Consider the following 16,507-nt stretch of genomic DNA (forward strand, 5'->3'; position numbering starts at 1 on the left):
TGTCCACACCCTCCGGACTCAGGTGGATTCCTAAGAAATGGGTCAGACCATATACTGCTGAACAGGGAGTGAGCCCACCACAGAGTAACCCCCCTGATGCTCAGGGGAATCCCACAGAGAACACAGTTGCGTCAAACAAAACGCCACAAGGAAGGAGGAGACCCATAATTCCTGTTTTCCTTTATACTGGCAGAGCAAATTGTATCTTTTTCAGAGTTAGTTTACCTTGTTGTATGATTTTATCTTTCTTTCAGACTAGCAGAATGTCAATTTCCACATTCCTGCTCATCATTTGGTTCCAGGGAACGGCCATCTACCCTTCCACGGTGGAGGTGTGGATTGTTCCACAGCCCAAGAAAAATGTGTGGGTCACACTCACCCAAGCCTTGAAACAAGATCACATGCGTTTGTCTACTGCCTCAGCAGAAAATCCGATGTCCACATATTTAGTAGGGGTTCCAAGTAAGGGGGATGAGTTCCCAATCAGTCTGGTCCACTTGCAAAAGCAGGTGAACAAAAATAAAACACCTGAGGCGTGGGCAGAGTTCTACAGGCGCCAAGGAGCTGTAGAACAAGTTAAAATACCAGTGTGAAACCCCCTCATTTTGTGGCAAAGATGGGTCCTACACTTGCCCACTGCCAAGGGAGAGCCCCAGGAATTAGAACTCCTGGGCTCCACAAAAGCTGAATATTGCATTCAATTTGATTTTTCCCCAACCAAAGTAAAACTATATGAGCATGTCAAACAGTACAAGGTAGAGCAGGTCAATGGTGCACAGCTGTCTACAAGCTGAAATTTGCATCCACCACTGATTTCCGTCCACGCAAGCTGGACAAGGGAATGTTTCTTATCTGTGGGGACAGAGCACACCCAAGAATCCCCTCTCGTCTTATTGGAGGTCCATGCACTTTTGGGCATCTGACCCTTGCTTCCCCCAACATGACCCAAATTCCAATCGGGCAAGCAAAAGGCGAGACAAAAATTACTAAGCAGAGTGCAAGTCAATTTGATGAACATTGTGATGCAGAAATTTATCATTGGGCAAAATCCAAAAGAGTTGCCATTCTGTGTTTTTACCATGGGTTGCGGCAGCCAAAGCATTGAGTGAATTAGGCAATCTAGAATGCTGGGTGACAAAGCAGGCAAATTTAACATCAGCAGCCCTGAGTGACCTCCTAGAAGATAAAGAAATAACCAGAAAGGCTACCCTCCAAAATAGGGCAGCTATTGATTTCCTGCTGTTGGCATATGGTCATAGATGTAAAGAGTTTGTTGGGTTGTGTTGCTTTGATCTGTCATCTAAAGGTCAGAGTGTCCACTCGTCCATTCAGGAAATGAGAAGCCTCATTGGGAGTGTGAAGCAGGAAAATGAGGATTGGTTTAAAGATCTATTCAAAGACTGGGACCTTTTGGGGTGGGCAGTGTCTCTTTTAAAAGACATCTTTTACTTTCTAGTTGCATTGTTTTTAGTTCTGTTAGCATTTGGGATTCTGAAGTGAATCATCTCCAAGGTCATCACCTCGAAGCCGAAGGCTTCCGCACCGGTTTTCATCGCTGCTGCTGCCACGGAAAGTGATTGGTGGGAAGATGACAAGCAGATTGACACCGCAGTTTAAGAGCCACAGTTTTACCTTCTCCCAAGGCACCGTTCATCTTATTAAGTAAAGAAGAGGGAGATGTTGCTATCATGCTGGCATGGTAGTGTGGAGGAAGGGTTTTAGAAAGGCCTTGGGAATGGGAAACTGAGGAAAAAATACATTTATGTATGCCCCATTGTTTCAGGAAAGTTTCGCTTCAGCATTTTTCTGTAACCTCCTTCTCCCCAACCCTGAGCAGTTCCCATTGGACCTGGCCCCTGGGGTGATTCTGATGTGCCCAGGCTGGACACTGTCTCTATTGTTTAGACTTTATCTCTTAATTTTGCTGTATAAAACTGTATCTGGGCAGTAGCCCAGCGTCTTTTGTCCCTGCAACCGTTCAGGCAATACAATCTCTCTGGACTGCACACAATTAACCTCTCTTTGTCTCTTTATCTCGACTCCTTGTGGCGACCGAGGCAACACCGGTGCTCCGACTGTGCTAACCCAGCCGCTGCCTGGTAAGCCCAGGGCAGCGGGACCGCGGCAAACCCCGGCCCCGGAGGGGACAGCTAGCCGGAGGGTCCCGGGGGGCCGGGGAGGGGAGGGGGACAGCCACAAGTGACCCCCAAAAGCCGTAGGAAGTACAGAGAAGATGGAAGCAGGCTCAGGCCACTTAGAATGAATATATAGAGATTGTTGGAGTAATTAGAAATTACACAAAGAAGACTAAGGACCACCTTGGAATTAAATCCTGGCAAGGACATCAAGGACATCAAGAAGAGCTTTTTTAAATATATCAGTTACAAAAGGAAAACCAAGGATGATATGTCTCTGTGTGTTCCTAAACGGAGGGGAGATCCTGGTAATAGGGGATGCAGAGAAGGCAGAGTTCCTGAGTGCCTTTCTTTGCATTGGTCTGTACTGGTTAAGACCAGCCCACGGGGATCTCTGGCCCGGGAGACCAGGCTAAAGGAATGTTGGAAGGAAGACTATCCCTTAGTGTGGTAGCAGTTCTCTGGCCACACAGAGCAGGCACAGACTTTCCCAGGCATTTTCCCAGGGAAGGCTGTGAGAAGATCAGAAAAAAGAATGAAAAACAATTCTTATCTCCACTTGTTGCACCTGCTGTTCTGCACATGTGGAATGTGTCTTGGAGATTTGTGTACCAAAGGGTGATTTTTTAAGTGGACACTGAATGGTGTTTGGATGAATTGACCAATTAGGTCAAAGCTGTATCAGACTGGCTGTAAAGGTTACTGAATTTCTTAATAGTATAGTATAGTATAATATAAGATTATATAATAAAGCAATTGTTCATCCTTCTGCAATCATGGAGTCAATGCTAATTATTACCCAGCTGGGGGCCTGCAGTGACACCTTAGCAAGACTTTCCTTTCAAGGAGGACTAGGTGAATGCCTGGGCAAACTCAACATCCACAAGTCCTTAGGCCCTGACAGGATGTGTCCATGAGTGCTGAGGGAGCTTGTGGACACCAAAGTGAGGCCACTCCCCATTATCTTTGAAAGGTCATGGAGATCAGGAGAGGTGCCTGGGGTTGGAAGAAAGCAAATGTCATTCTGGTCTTCAGAAAGGGCATGGAGGAGGACCCAGGGAACTCTGGGCCTGTCAGAATCACCTAAATCTCTGAAAAGGTGATGGGGTACCTCATGCTGGAGGTCCCCTCTTCCCCACATGGAAGGACAAAAAGGTGATCAGGAATGGTAAGCATGGATATACTAAAGATAAATAATGCCTGACCAACCTGATTGCCTTCTACAATGAAACATCTACCTGGGTGGCCAAAGGGAGAGCAGTGGATATTGTCTACCTGGATTTCAGCAAGGCTTTTGACATAGTCTCTCACAACATCCTACTTGGGAAACTCAGGCAGTGGTGGCTGGAGGAGTGGATAATGGGCTGGACTGAGTTACTGGCTGAACAGCAGAAGCCAGAAGGTTGTAATTAGTGGCACAGGGGCTCATTAGAGGCCTGTCATTAGTGGCGTCCCCCAGAGTTCACTCCTGGGCCCACTATTGTTGAACTTGCTCAACAATGACTTGGATGAGGTGGTCAGTCCCTCCCACAGGGTCGCTGTGCATCCTCTCAGAGGGATCTCAGCAGCCTGGGGATGGGCAGAGAGGAACCTTCTGAAATCCAACAAGGGCTAAGACATGGTCCTGCACCTGGGGAGGAACAGCCCCAGGCACCTGCACAGGCTGGGGCCAACCTGCTGGGAAGCAACTTTGTGGAGAAGGACATGGGGGTCCTGGTGGACAAGAAACTTTCCATGAGCCAGCAGTGTGTCCTTGTAGCCAAGGGGCCACTGGGATCCTGGAAAGCACTGGGAAGAGCATTGCAGAGCAGGTCAGGCAGGGGATTCAGTCCCTCTGCTCAGCCCTGTGAGGCACATCTGGAGTGCTGTGTCCAGCTCTGGCTCCTCAGCACAGCAGGGCCAGGGAGGTCCCGGAGCAGGGCCAGCGGAGGCTGCGCAGCTGAGCAAGGGCCTGGAGCATCTCGGTGCTCAGGAAAGGCTGAGGGAGCTGGGGCTGCTCAGCCTGGAGAGGAGCCCCAGGGAGAGGGGCCTCAGCCCTGGGTGTCCCGGTGTGCAGGGAGGGGCAAAGCAGAGCCCAGGCTCTGCTCCCTGGGGCCCAGCAATGGCACAGAGGAACGGGCAGGGAGCCATCCCCAGGCAGTTCCACCTGGACAGGAGGAAGAAATTCTTTCCTGTGCAGTGACCGAGCACTGAACAGATTGACCAGAGAGGCTGTGGAGGCTCCCTCACAGGAGACATTCCAGAACCATCTAGATGCAATCCTGTTCCATGTGCTCTAAGATGACCCTGTGTGAGCAGGGAGGTGGGACCAGATGAGCCACTGTGGTGCCTCCAGCCTTACCATTCTGTGATCATCTTCATCTGGCTTAGATAAAAAAATCATGGGTTTAACATGTCTTATGTCAATAAAAAACATCAGAAGCCAAGCTGATCCACATCCCAAAGGCTTCAAGGTACAGGAGCCAAGGTGGGGCTGACGGATGGATCCAGCTCCTTACAATGCAGCTCGGGCAGTGCCAACACCCCCACCTAACAACACAATACCCCTTAGAGGGAAAGGGTTACCCCAAAAGACTTTGACTGCAGAAAAACTCTAGCTGAAGACTTAGAAGAAAATGAAAGACAACATCCAGACCATGAGAAGTGACTGCACCCAGAGTTCAGAATCTGCCACTTAGGAAATGCTGCCAGAACCCCCGGCAGGTGCAAAGATGGCAAAGAGGGAATCCATTCACCACAATGCGGAGTCCCACGGGCTTTCATTTACCTGGCTTTTTCACTCTCTAGAGTATTCACAGAAGCCTGCAGTTCTGAATTTTCCTGAGCCACTTCTTCCCATCTATTCCTTTCCTTCTCCATGTTCTGCAGATGCACTTGCAGCTCCTTGTTCTGATGTTTTGCCTCCTCCAGCATCTTCTGGGTGTGCTCAGCCTCCAACTGCTTCTGCCTGGACTCTTCCTGGGCCTCCCTCACATCTTGCTGGGCTCTCTGGACAGTCATTTCCTGGGACTCTTGGGAGGCTGCCAGCTGAGATGTCAACTCTCCCACCTCCAGTCAAACAGAACAAAGCAGTCAGAAGCTACAGCCACAGCTTGTCACTGTCAGCCACAGCACAGGCTGTGAGGAAAGGCAGAGGACAACTCTCCATTTCTCCCTGTCCTGAGAGCACCAGATTCACACTGGATATGGACAACTTGTTGCAGTCTCCAAGTGGCCCACCACCAAGGGCACCTGAAAAAGCACCTCCCACACCAAGGCTAGCAAGGAGAGGCCAGCAGGAATCCATGCTGATGCTTGCTGGCCAACCGCCCAGAGGACTAGCCCAGCTGTCCAGAGCAGCAGCTGAGATTCAGCAGAGCTCTGGGTGTCCTTCAGAGCAGCTGCCATGGAGCCCCCAGAGCCTGCGACAGCCCCAGGGATCACCCCATCAGCTGCTGCTCTGCCATGGAAAAGCAAGAATGCCACAGACCCCTCCCTGCATGGCTGCAGTGCCACTGCTGTTTCACTCACCTGCTTTTGCAGAGCCTCCCTGTGCTCAAGGAGGAGATTCATTTCCTCTTTGAGGCCTTGTAGCTCTTCCTCATGCCTCCTCTGTGCTGCCTGGACTTCACTGCGAGCTGCCTGCAGCTCAGCTTGCAGATTTGCCTCAATGGTCTGGAAAACAAAATGCAGAGCAACTTCCCGGGACCTGCCCTCTGGCTCAGCTTGTTCAACTTGCTGCCTCAAAATCCCATTGCTTCAGCTGTTTCTTTTTGCTTCTCTACCCAGCTCTGCTTCCACTGCAACCTTCCTTCCTGAGGCTGAGCTCTGGAGCTTACCAGGCTCTGTGCTCCCAGGGCCTGAAGCAGCCCTGGCCTCCTCAGTGCCAGGAGCTGCCTTTGGTGCCCTTCTCACTGCCCTGCCCTCTGTTGCTGCCTACTCACACTGACCTGCCCCTTCTCTTGCTGCTCTTTCAGCTCCTGCCTGAGCTGCTGGACCTGCTGGTGGGCTCGGCTGAGCTCTCCCTGAGTTTGGAGCATTGCCTCTGATAAAGCACTCTTCTTCTTCTGCTCTTCCAGCAGCACCTGCACAGAAGGAAAGAGCAGAGGGCTTCACACTTCTCCTGCAACATCCGTGTGGCAGAGGCAAAGACTGATGGGCTCACGTGCTCTCACAGCACTGGGCTGCTGCTCACCTGGGCCACTGCCTGCCCCGGGGCAGACACAGCTTCCCAGGAAGTGACTTAAAACACAGCCACAAGGACATCTCTGCGTTACTGTTCAGAAATACTCCAGGCAAGTCTTTGAATAGATTTTTCTTTTGTCAGTATTCTTGCTGCGCCCTCCCCTTTGCCACATAAGAAAAGACCTACAAACTCACTTTGGCTACGAACACCTGCCAGTAAACACCAAAAGGGGAGAGGAAAGAGAACAGTGAAGGTACCCTGAGGTACATCTTAGAACAACAGAGCACAAGAGCAGCAGAAATATCTCAGCTGACAGCTGATGTTTCTGCCTGGCTTCCTATGAGAGGGCTCATTCCTGGTCCCAAAGACAGCCTCGTTCAGCTTTCACCTCCCCTAATTCAATATAGAAGACACAGAGGGCATGCTGCCCAACAGCCCCATGTCCTGCCATCTCCCACAACTCCAGCTTTGCAAAAAATCACACCAGTTCTCCTCTCACAATCATTACCTCTCGCTTGGCATCTTCAAATCTAGTTCGTTCCTCTTCTTGTTGGGCCAGCAGGGTGGCAACTTTCTGCCTCATCTCAAACAGTACCTTCTTGTGCTCCTGCTCTCTCTCTGCCTTCTCTTTTTCCCATTGCTCCAGCATCTCCTGCATCTCTGCATGGTGCCTTTCATGCTCATTTGCCTGATGGGAGGAAAAATTTGCAAGATGAAGTCCCAGGCAAGCTCCTTGCTGAAACAGGTGAAGCTTCATCCCTCCCACAACCCCCAACTGGAAAAGACTCCAGAAACCGTGTCCTGTCATGGAATTCAAAAGGAGGCTCAGCAGGTGCAAGAATCACAGACTCCTGGAATCTCTTCTGTTGGCAAAGACCTTCCCAAGCGTTGAGTCCAAGCACTCAGAAAAGGACGTGTCACATTCCCCTCTCTGATGCCCCAGTCACAAGGACTGAAGGACCAGGGATAAGGGGCCTGTTCCATTTGCTTCCAGCCCAAAGCTAATCCCTCTGTCCACTGTGGAAGCACAGCAAGAAAGGAACCGAGTTCCCATGCCTGCAGCCAGCAGCACTGTTGGCATCTGCTCCACGCTGGCATCTGCTCCGTGGCAGGTGGGACTCGAGGACAATCCTGCCCAGGGCTGCCACGCTTTGGGTGGGCACTGCCCAACCTGCTCTGGAACTCCTCTTACACCCTCACTGAAGCTGTGGCTGCATTTACTGTCCCAGCACCATCCTGGCGGCCTTCAGGCACCTCCAAGTCTGAGCTGCTGGCTCTGCTGCCCGGCCCAGCAGCGGGAGGCCTCTGGCAGAGGATTGCTGCCCTTTCACACCCTCAGGCTCTGCCTGTGCTAAACTAACCCACAGGGTTGGCTTGGACAATTCCGAAGTGTACTGTCCCCTACCAGGTCTTGCAGGAGCTTCTTTATTTCCAGTTGCTGAGCAGTTCCCTGAAGCCTGAGGCTTTCGTGATGCTGCTGCTCTGCCTGCAGGAGCTGTTGAGCTGTGTCTTCTCTTTCCTGCCTCCTGAGAGCTCTCTCTGCTTCCAGCTCATGTTGCAGGCACTTCACTTCTCCTGCAAGCACGACCAACAGCAAGAGTCAGAGTCTCTACTGACTTTACTGACCTCAGGCCCTTTGAGTGCCACCAGCCCCACCACTCCTCAGAAGCCCTGTGGACAGAGGCAGCTTTACAGGGTGCTTAGCTGCTCTAAGCAGGGGCAGCACCACAAATAAAGCACACGAGGTTCTCACCTTCTATCACTTCCTTGGCCTGTGTGACTATGAGCACTTGAGCCTCCAGATGGTTCCTGGTCACCTCCAGCTGAGATATCTGCTGCTGAGCAGCAAACAGCCTGGATTCCAGGCTCTCCTTTGCTGACCTACAAGTTGCACACACAGAGAGACATGAGTTGCTTACTCCAGACTCCCACAGCTGGTTATTCCAGGACAACGTGGCTCAAGATCCCAACATCTGACTATGGGAAATGGGTCAAGTGGAAACTCGCCCAGACAAGGCACATTTGTGCCATTTTAACAGCAGAGCAGGGCCCTCGGAGGGACTGCCCAGGCCTTCCCTATGGCCTGACATAGCACAGACAGCCCAGCCCAACTTGGCCTCAACAGCCAAATCTACATCTGAAAAGCACAGAGAATACTATAAACGCCTGTGTAATGTTTACCACCTTTATCATTACAGCTCTTCAGCCCTGTCCTGCCTAGGGTTTGCTCCCTGCCTTTACCTGGTCTCTGCCAGCTGCTTGGAAAGGTCATGTTGGTGGCGCTCTGTGGCTGCCAGTCGACCCTCAAGGGCAGCCTTCTCCCGGCCCAGCAGCTCCTTCTCTCTGCACACCTGAGCCATTTCATGCTCTTGGCCAGAGGATTCCTGGCGCAGCTGCTCCAGAGCCCTGCCCAATGACTCTTGTTCCTGGGAAACCTGCAAGTGGGACAAGGTACAGCTCGAGCCCTTCCTCGGGAGCCCTGTGCAGAGCCAGCCAGTGGCACCTCGCAGGCAGCCAGAGGAGAAGGAGCACCTGTGCTCTGGGCTCAAAGTTTCACAGCACCTGTCTTAGGCAGCTCTGATAGCCTGGGCTGCCAAAAGCCTCTGGCACTGTTCCCTTGGAAGTGCTGTGTCAGGCCCTGCTGTCCTGCCTGGGACCAGACAGCTCCTTCCCAACAAACATCCCTCCTCCAAACTCCCCGTTGTCACCCAAAAACACTGCATCTTCCACAACTGCCACTTGGCAAACAGAATTTCTCTCTGGAGCTATTTCTTTGATGGACATTTTCAGGAAGGTTTGGGAAAACAAATTTGCTTGCTGAATCAAGAGAAAATATACAGGATTTCTCCCTTCAAGTACAAAACTCACATCACAGCATCACCTCCTCACCTATTCAAAGCAACTCTCTGCAAGAGAAGATGCCTCGCAGGGAAGTGGCTCTTGTGCTGAGCAGACATTTAGTGATTGATGGACATTACAGTCTGGCTGATGTTGCATCTGGCTGCTGTGCATTTGCCAAACCTACCACATTCCCCAGAACTGAGACTGTCTGACAGAGATCCTCAGAAACAAAGCCTTCTCTTGCAGCTATCCTGTAACACCCAATCCAAACCTCCCCTGGCACACCTTGGGGCAGTTTCCTCTGGTCCTGGCCCTTGTTCCCTGGGAGCAGAGCCTGACCCTCACCTGGCTGCAGCTTCCTGTCACAGAGAGCTCTAGAGAGCAAAAAGGTGCCCCCTGAGCCTCCTTTTCTCCAGGCTGAGCCCCCCCAGCTCCTTCAGCTGCTCCTGGTCACACCTATGCTCTAGACCCCCAGCTCCATTCCTTTCTCTGGACATGCTCCAAATTAATGACAAAAAGCATCAACAGAAACATGCAGACCTGTTTTGTTTGTTTGTTTGTTTGTTTTTTTTTCAGAAAAAGGATTCAGAGCTAGGGAGTTTTATTCTTTTGCCACAGTTTGATTCTTTTGCCACCTACTCGGATTAATGGACAACACAATTATCTCTTCCAAGCTTACCAAGAGCCAAAAAAGAAGCCAACAAAGACAGATGGAGTAAAAGACTCTGTAGAAGCAGAGGACAACTTCGACAACTGTGGAACAGCTCTGCAAGCCACCCACACATTTCCAAAAAGGAGCAAGCAAAGCCTTGTGACCTCTAGCACTATCACATGTCCCCTTGACAAAACCACTGCAGAATCCATCAGGTAATGCTTCCCTCATCCAAGCAGCCCAGTGCCCACATGAATGCACCATACTTTTGGTCACCTGACAGAATTTCTCCAGGGTTTCTGCTTTCTCCTCTCCCAGTGTCCTAAGCTCCAGCCACAGCTCCTCCCGTTGCTCCTCTGCTTCCTTCAGCAGCTGCTCTAGCTGGGCTTTCTCTGCATAGAGCTCTTTGTCTGCTCTTTCACAGAAGTTCAGCTTCTCCTGCTCACATATCTTTGCTCTCTCCATCTCATCCACTTTAGCAGACAAAACTTCCTTCTCTTGCTCCAGCTAGAGTCACAGAAACATAGAGGAAATAAAGTACAGGAAGAATTACTATGAAAGATTGGCTCAGACACAAAAGGAACACTCAGTCACAGTCAGCTGGGCAGACTGTGCCAAGCTAAGAAGCCTAAGAAACAGCAGCAGCTGGAGACAAACACCTGGCACATCTCTGGCAACTCTGCTCACCTGCCACACATATTTGTTCAGCTGTACTTTGTCCAATGCAAGAGCTTCATTGATGCTGCTCATCTTGGCTGCTGCAGCCTGTAGATCAGCTCTTTCAGCATTCAGCTTGTTCTGAGCCCCTGTCAGCTCTGCCACTGACCGTTCTGCCTGGAGAGGCGAAAGAACAATGGGACAACAAGGGCAGCAAAATCCTGGACTGCAGGCAGCCACTCCACCTCCCCTGGATGTCTTTGACTTATTCCTAGGGCAGAGCTCCCAGTAAGATCATGGGGACCAATGATCCCGAAGAGCCTGTCTGGCTGAATCACCATTTTTCAAGAACAAAATTGTCCCTCTCTTCTACTGCCAGAAGCAACATCTCGGGTGATCTTGGTGTCACAGCTCCCACTCTCACAAGTGCTGCCTAGGAATAAGGTGTCCATACCTTCTCCAGAGCCATTGCAAATTCATCCTTCTCTTGCTCCAGAAGATCCTTCTGAAGCTGCAATTTCTCCAGTGTCTGTCCCTTGACTACCAACTCGCTCTGCAGTAATGAGTGTTTTTCTTCAAGTGCAGCCAAGTCTTTCGCTCTATGAGGAGGGGAAAGAAGCTTTTATAGAAAAACAGTCTATGCTACAAGAGAGGAGCAGGCCATTCGTTCCTTCACACTGGGCCTCCTCAAGCCCAGCACTGCCAGAGAAAGCTTTAACACTCACAGGAGCTCCTGCTCACGGCGTGCTCTCTCCATCCTCTCCTGCTGCTCTGCCTTTTCTGCCTGAGCTGACTCTTCCTTCATCTGCAGCTCAGCGTTACTCTGACGCAGACATAAGGCTTCTCGCTCCCTTAATCCAAGCTGTTCCTGTAGCTCTTCCCTAGTTTTCTGAAGGTTTGTACAGTCACTGCAGAGACAAGGCTCAGTCAGAAGTATCAAGAGGCCTGAAGAGTCAGCAATGCCATTTTCAGCACTCCAGGATGGAGCTGGGGGCAGTGGGCTAAGGAAGACCTTGTTCTTTCCCTCCCAAGAAAATCCTCCAGAGGCAATGGGAAAGGCAGGATTTTGCCTTCCCTCAGTGAGAAGCAGTGGCTGGGCAGGGGTGCACAAAGAACAGTACTCGAGGAAGCAGCACGGCAAGAAGAAGGGGTCTTCTATTCCAACATGGCTCTGCAGCTCCCAGACAGCCTTGGGAGTCACAGTAGAGCATGACAGGACAATGCTCGAGAGCCACACTGAGGCCTACACATGGTAGGCAGGTGACTTCTTCACCCAGGGCACCTCTGAACTCCCAGGCCTGCCAGCAGATTGTTTCTGGAATGCAGGAGGAGGAGGCAGAAACACTCACCTTCTGAGCATTTCTACTAAAGACTGAAGGTGCTGTTGGTGGCTGCTGGACTTCTTGCATTTGTCCTCCAGTTGCTCAAGCCTTTGCTGCACCTCCCTGCACTTCTCTTCCTGATGTCTCTGCTGCTGCAGCAGGAATTTGTTTGAGTCCTGCCTAGCAGAAAGCTCTTCTCTCAGGGCCTGAAGGAACACATAGGGAAGGAGCAAAAATGAGCAATAAAGAGCAGGGAAGGTGTCTCCAGAGAGCTGGAAGAAACTGCTAGCAGAGACAGTTCCTCTGAATGCAAAAGTTGTGCTGACAGGGTGGGCATCAAGGAAAGAAAAGCAGTAGAACACAGCAAAGCAGTGCAGGAGCACAAGCAAGAAGGTGCAAAAAAGTGCCTCAAGTGGCTGAACAAATGGAAAGATGTCGAGCTGAGCAAGACCTCAGCACTGAGCCTGTAGCTATCATGGAAGACACAAAGTTCTCACCCGTGTTGCCCCTCGCATCCTTGCCAGTGCTTCCAGAACCAATCCAAAGGCATGCCCTGTATCAACAGATCTCGGAGCTGAGAAGATGTCTCCAGAGCCTGCATGCTGGGAATTGCCAGTGCATATAATGCTGACCATGCTGTCACTGTTGTCTAACACCATCTGAAAGCCCATATCCAGCTGTTAGTCTTTGCTCATTTACTTGGTTTTCTTTATCTTGTTCTCGTTTTCCTCACACTTTACCCTGGAGTCATTAAAAACTCAATTTTCTTGTTTCTTCATTCCACAAAGGTTTGTCCCTGTGCCTACAAGTACTCCAGGGATTTCTGAACACAGCTACTCTTCACAAGCATGAAGTGGCTGAAAGCCACCTTAACACTCACTTTCTTGCAGCTGTGTAGAAGAGTTGAAAACTAAACCCATCTCTATTAAGAGAACTTTAGGGCTAAGGTAAGGTTACCCCTGAAAGTTGTGATTCTGGGGAGATTATAATGGTCAGTGTTCTGAGGGAAGGAGCAGAGCTGGCAAGTGCATCAACTGAGTCAGTGACCTTTCACAAAGATCTGAAGAACAGACTCATTGTTCAAAGAGGGTGAGGGAATTGCCCAGGAAACACGGGAACACAAATGTCAAGTAGCACACTCTGAAAACACAGTCCAAGAGAGACCTTAATGGGGTGGTGAAGGCAAAGTTACTGAAACTTCTGCTGACTCCCTGAATTGTCACAGGACAGCAACTCACAAGCTAGAACAGGTTCTGTGTCAGAAAAGTAGTCTAAAAATTAAACATGCAATGGCAGTTAACACAGATAGTACACAATATGTATCTCTAGTCCCTAAGCCAGTCTGTTGCCTTCCTCAAATACTTCAAAATCAAATATACAGGGATGTGGTCCCTGTATCAGGTCTGTACTCACCTCAGTGATATTTTTAATGAGCTTTTGAAGGAAAAGATTCTCTTCCTTGGCACTGTTAGTCAAAGAAGCTGCAAATTCTTTCTCTATCCAACTTGATTCCTGAGAACAGAATAAAGAAAGGGTGGGCATGGAACAGCTTCTCCCATCTGCAGCATTCCCATCCTCAGTAGCAGTCACACTGCTAAGTCTCAGCTCTAGTGATTCCAGTATATTCCTGTCCATATCTATTCCATTTCTTCTCTACTAAAACTATAAGGAAGACCAAAAGCTAGTTTTTACAGTCTGCTACTAAATGGTCAGTTCCAAGGAACTATGAACCCCAGAGACCTAAAGTCACAGGCAGAAGAACATTTTCCCTCAGAGAAAGACACCTGAACTGTCTGGAGTTCCTCTGGCACTGCCTGCATCTGGACTGACTCCACACCTGCCAAACACACAAGGAATATTTTGCCAAGGTGCCTGATGTTCCCATACACTGAGCATCTTTACTACTGTTTCTCCTGAGGAAGCCACACCTCTGTGTTCAGGCTGGGGAGCAAACTCTGGGCTATCTCCCAGGTAAAAGTAAAACATACTAGAATCTCCACTGTGTCGTTAAGTGTTTTCATGGTCTTCTCCTTCTCCTCGTTCTGCTTCTGAGACTGTACAAGCAAGGCTGAGAGCTCCATCACCCTGAGAAGAGAAGGTCTACATGCCATTCCAAAAGCTTTGCACACCAGCACCTGTTAAAGAGCCAAGCACCTCCTCAAAGCATAGCATAGCAAAGTTCAACCCAGGAAACACAGCAAAGGCAGCATTCATCTCTACAGGTTAATAGGCTTGATGATGCAAAATGGCACTTCTTGGCCCAAAGGCCTCTGCACCCAGTCTTGCAAGGAATTGTCAGCACAGAGGTGCTGCAGTGCTTATGGTGGCCCTGGGCAAATTCCTCCCAACTCCTTCAGCACAGCCCTGAGAAGTAAAAGGGCTGTACAAGAAACACAACTTTCTTTATGCTGAATTCAGTTTTTCACCAAGAATCAGTTAACAGCAAAAGCATTCTCAGGGGCTATCTCTTTTTCAGTCTTGTCTTACTTGGAAGAATTCCTGTCAGGCAGATACTTTTTTCCATCCTTTCCGTTGAAGGCAAGAGTTTGACTGGAGACAGCTAAATGTGAGCACAGCCCATCTGTAAACCCAAGAAGCTGCCACAAAAGATAATGCTGGAAATAGCAAAGTTAAAACACCTTTACCTGTCCTGAAGCTCTTTCTTCTCCATGTCACACCTGACTGGAAAGGCTATCACTTCCTGCTCTGCCTGATCCTTCAGGAGAGGTTTACCCAGAGGTATGGACTCCCTGAGCTGCACACAGGAGTTCAGGCGAGAGCAGTTCACAAGAATAGATCCAGAAAGCCTCATTTGTTCTGCCTTCAGCTCTGACAAGTCTCTGAAGAGGAACCAAAAAAGAGCCAATCTTCACTCCACTATCTTTATCAGCTGATTCACTTCTGAAGCATGCAATCATGCATCAGGAAGAGCTGGCAGGCAAGGTGACAATTTTGTTGGGAACAAGTCATTCATCTGACACTTGGGGACCAGGACACATCTTGACAGCTGAAAAATGATTTTACCGGGTAGCCAAGTGTGGGGTCTGTTTTCTTCTCAGATATAAGAAGTAAGATATGGCACAGGCCAGAAGGCCTCAAGCACCTCTAATTAACTCTTATTAGCATACTGTAATTATCATTAATAGAAACTGGGAATTTTACCAACATCCCCAGCTTTTACACACTCTGCTCTTGAGTGCTCTGTGATCCCCACTTGGACTGCTAAGAAGCTCAAGACTATACCTATATAATGAAACATTTTAGAAAAGTGGTGTAAGAATCAGCCTGAAATGCTGTAACATAAAAGCACAAACAACACAAGAACTAAATAGCAGGTCAGGCAGACTCTACACAATAGGGAAGACTTATAATCAAATAAGACAAATGGCTTACAGTAACCCAGAGTTTGAAAGTGCATGTTGACACCAGAAAGTACTATTACAGCTACACTATTTTTCTTGCGAGAAAAATAAAAACTCAGAGAGCCCAAGAATAAGAAACAATCATAAAAAGAGTTATCAAACTAAGCAACATAAATTGGATGAATGCAGTAACAGGGCAGAGAAGCTATTCTTTCTCTCAGCAATGCTGGAAAAGGAGTAAGTAGATATAAACTGACCAGAATAAATGAAAAGGGAAAAAATATGCATTAATCATCTTTCTCTTAGAAGCAGTGGGAAAAGAAACCTGGTAAGATTTTTTAAAGGCAGGTTTTTATAATTTCATAAAAGGGACCACTCTATATGCTGCATGTACTGCTTCAATGAGTCTCTTACCAGGTGTCCATGCATTTCTGTGCCTGTGTTCACAGGCCCACACGTCACCACAGTCATCACCTGCTCAGAGACTCTGCTGTCCTCATGGCCCAAGCCCTTCAGCTTTATCTGAAGATCAGCAGCCAACAACTCTTCTAAGTTCAGCCCAAAGCCATGCTGAATGGCTTTGTTTCTGACTACCAAAGGAGAAATCCTATCTCTGCTGTAACTAACACAACATTGAGGTTCAAAAAGCAGGACCGAAAAGCAAGCAAGCCACACTTTTGCTGCAGGAGATCTCGCCTCAACTTCCACTCACCGGTCTGTGGCAGTCTTCATTTCCAGGAAATGGCGGCGGAAGGTCACCACCTGCCGCCACAGGCTGAGCAGACGGTTATGTTCCCCTCTGAAGTAGTTGTCATAAAACTAAACATGCAAAGACAAAAAGAAATGCCAATTCAGCCCTTACTGTCACTGTAATCTCTCTCAGACAGGAGAGAGTAAATCACCATCACCAGGGGTCCTTTAATAACTACTGTACCAGGGGCATCAAGGACTGAAGAGGCACCAGAGAGGCCCACAGAAGGGAACCACCTGCCCAGAAGAGAACACCCTCACTTCTGTAGGAGTGGGTAGCAGCAAGCAAGCTGATCATGATTCATCACCACAAAGCCCCAGCAGAGGAACACCAACACAAGCTCCTTCAAGCCCAGTGCCAGGTTGGCTTACAACAGGCAGACAGTACAAGAGGTCTATCTTGTTCCTGTGTCAGCCTCTTTGAATCTGAAGACACACGGAACTCTCTGGTCTCAATTGCTCAAAACAAGGATTAAGGAACTATTAAAGAAACAAGTCTTCCTGTGACCGCCCAACAGTGCCCAGCTCTATCTTCTCGACCAAGCAGTGCAGTCACAGAAGGTGGGCATCTGCTCCCAGCACCCTCTGCTGACACTCCTCCCTCCCACACCCCTGTCCAGCAC

General features: G+C 49.3%; 1 protein-coding gene across 2 annotated transcripts in view; it reads right to left on the minus strand.

Annotated features, from left to right (window-relative positions):
* Window positions 1-16,507, minus strand: part of LOC110479205 (uncharacterized) — a 32,512-nt gene that overhangs the window by 13,566 nt on the left and 2,439 nt on the right. For both annotated transcript variants that reach the window (XM_085557914.1, XM_085557915.1), the window contains exons 5-21: window positions 15,847-15,953; window positions 14,418-14,612; window positions 13,761-13,857; window positions 13,186-13,284; window positions 12,270-12,431; window positions 11,800-11,978; window positions 11,176-11,358; window positions 10,905-11,049; window positions 10,481-10,627; window positions 10,070-10,300; window positions 8,542-8,735; window positions 8,054-8,181; window positions 7,706-7,875; window positions 6,809-6,988; window positions 6,065-6,199; window positions 5,646-5,789; window positions 4,903-5,183 (exon numbers count right to left, since the gene is read on the minus strand). In XM_085557914.1, the coding sequence (XP_085414040.1) occupies window positions 4,903-5,183; window positions 5,646-5,789; window positions 6,065-6,199; window positions 6,809-6,988; window positions 7,706-7,875; window positions 8,054-8,181; window positions 8,542-8,735; window positions 10,070-10,300; window positions 10,481-10,627; window positions 10,905-11,049; window positions 11,176-11,358; window positions 11,800-11,978; window positions 12,270-12,431; window positions 13,186-13,284; window positions 13,761-13,857; window positions 14,418-14,612; window positions 15,847-15,953 (2,777 nt within the window). The remainder of the gene's footprint in view (window positions 1-4,902; window positions 5,184-5,645; window positions 5,790-6,064; window positions 6,200-6,808; window positions 6,989-7,705; window positions 7,876-8,053; window positions 8,182-8,541; window positions 8,736-10,069; window positions 10,301-10,480; window positions 10,628-10,904; window positions 11,050-11,175; window positions 11,359-11,799; window positions 11,979-12,269; window positions 12,432-13,185; window positions 13,285-13,760; window positions 13,858-14,417; window positions 14,613-15,846; window positions 15,954-16,507) is intronic.

Source organism: Lonchura striata, chromosome 20 (assembly GCF_050655825.1).
Source record: "Lonchura striata isolate lonStrDom1 chromosome 20, ASM5065582v1, whole genome shotgun sequence".
Taxonomy (NCBI): domain Eukaryota; kingdom Metazoa; phylum Chordata; class Aves; order Passeriformes; family Estrildidae; genus Lonchura; species Lonchura striata.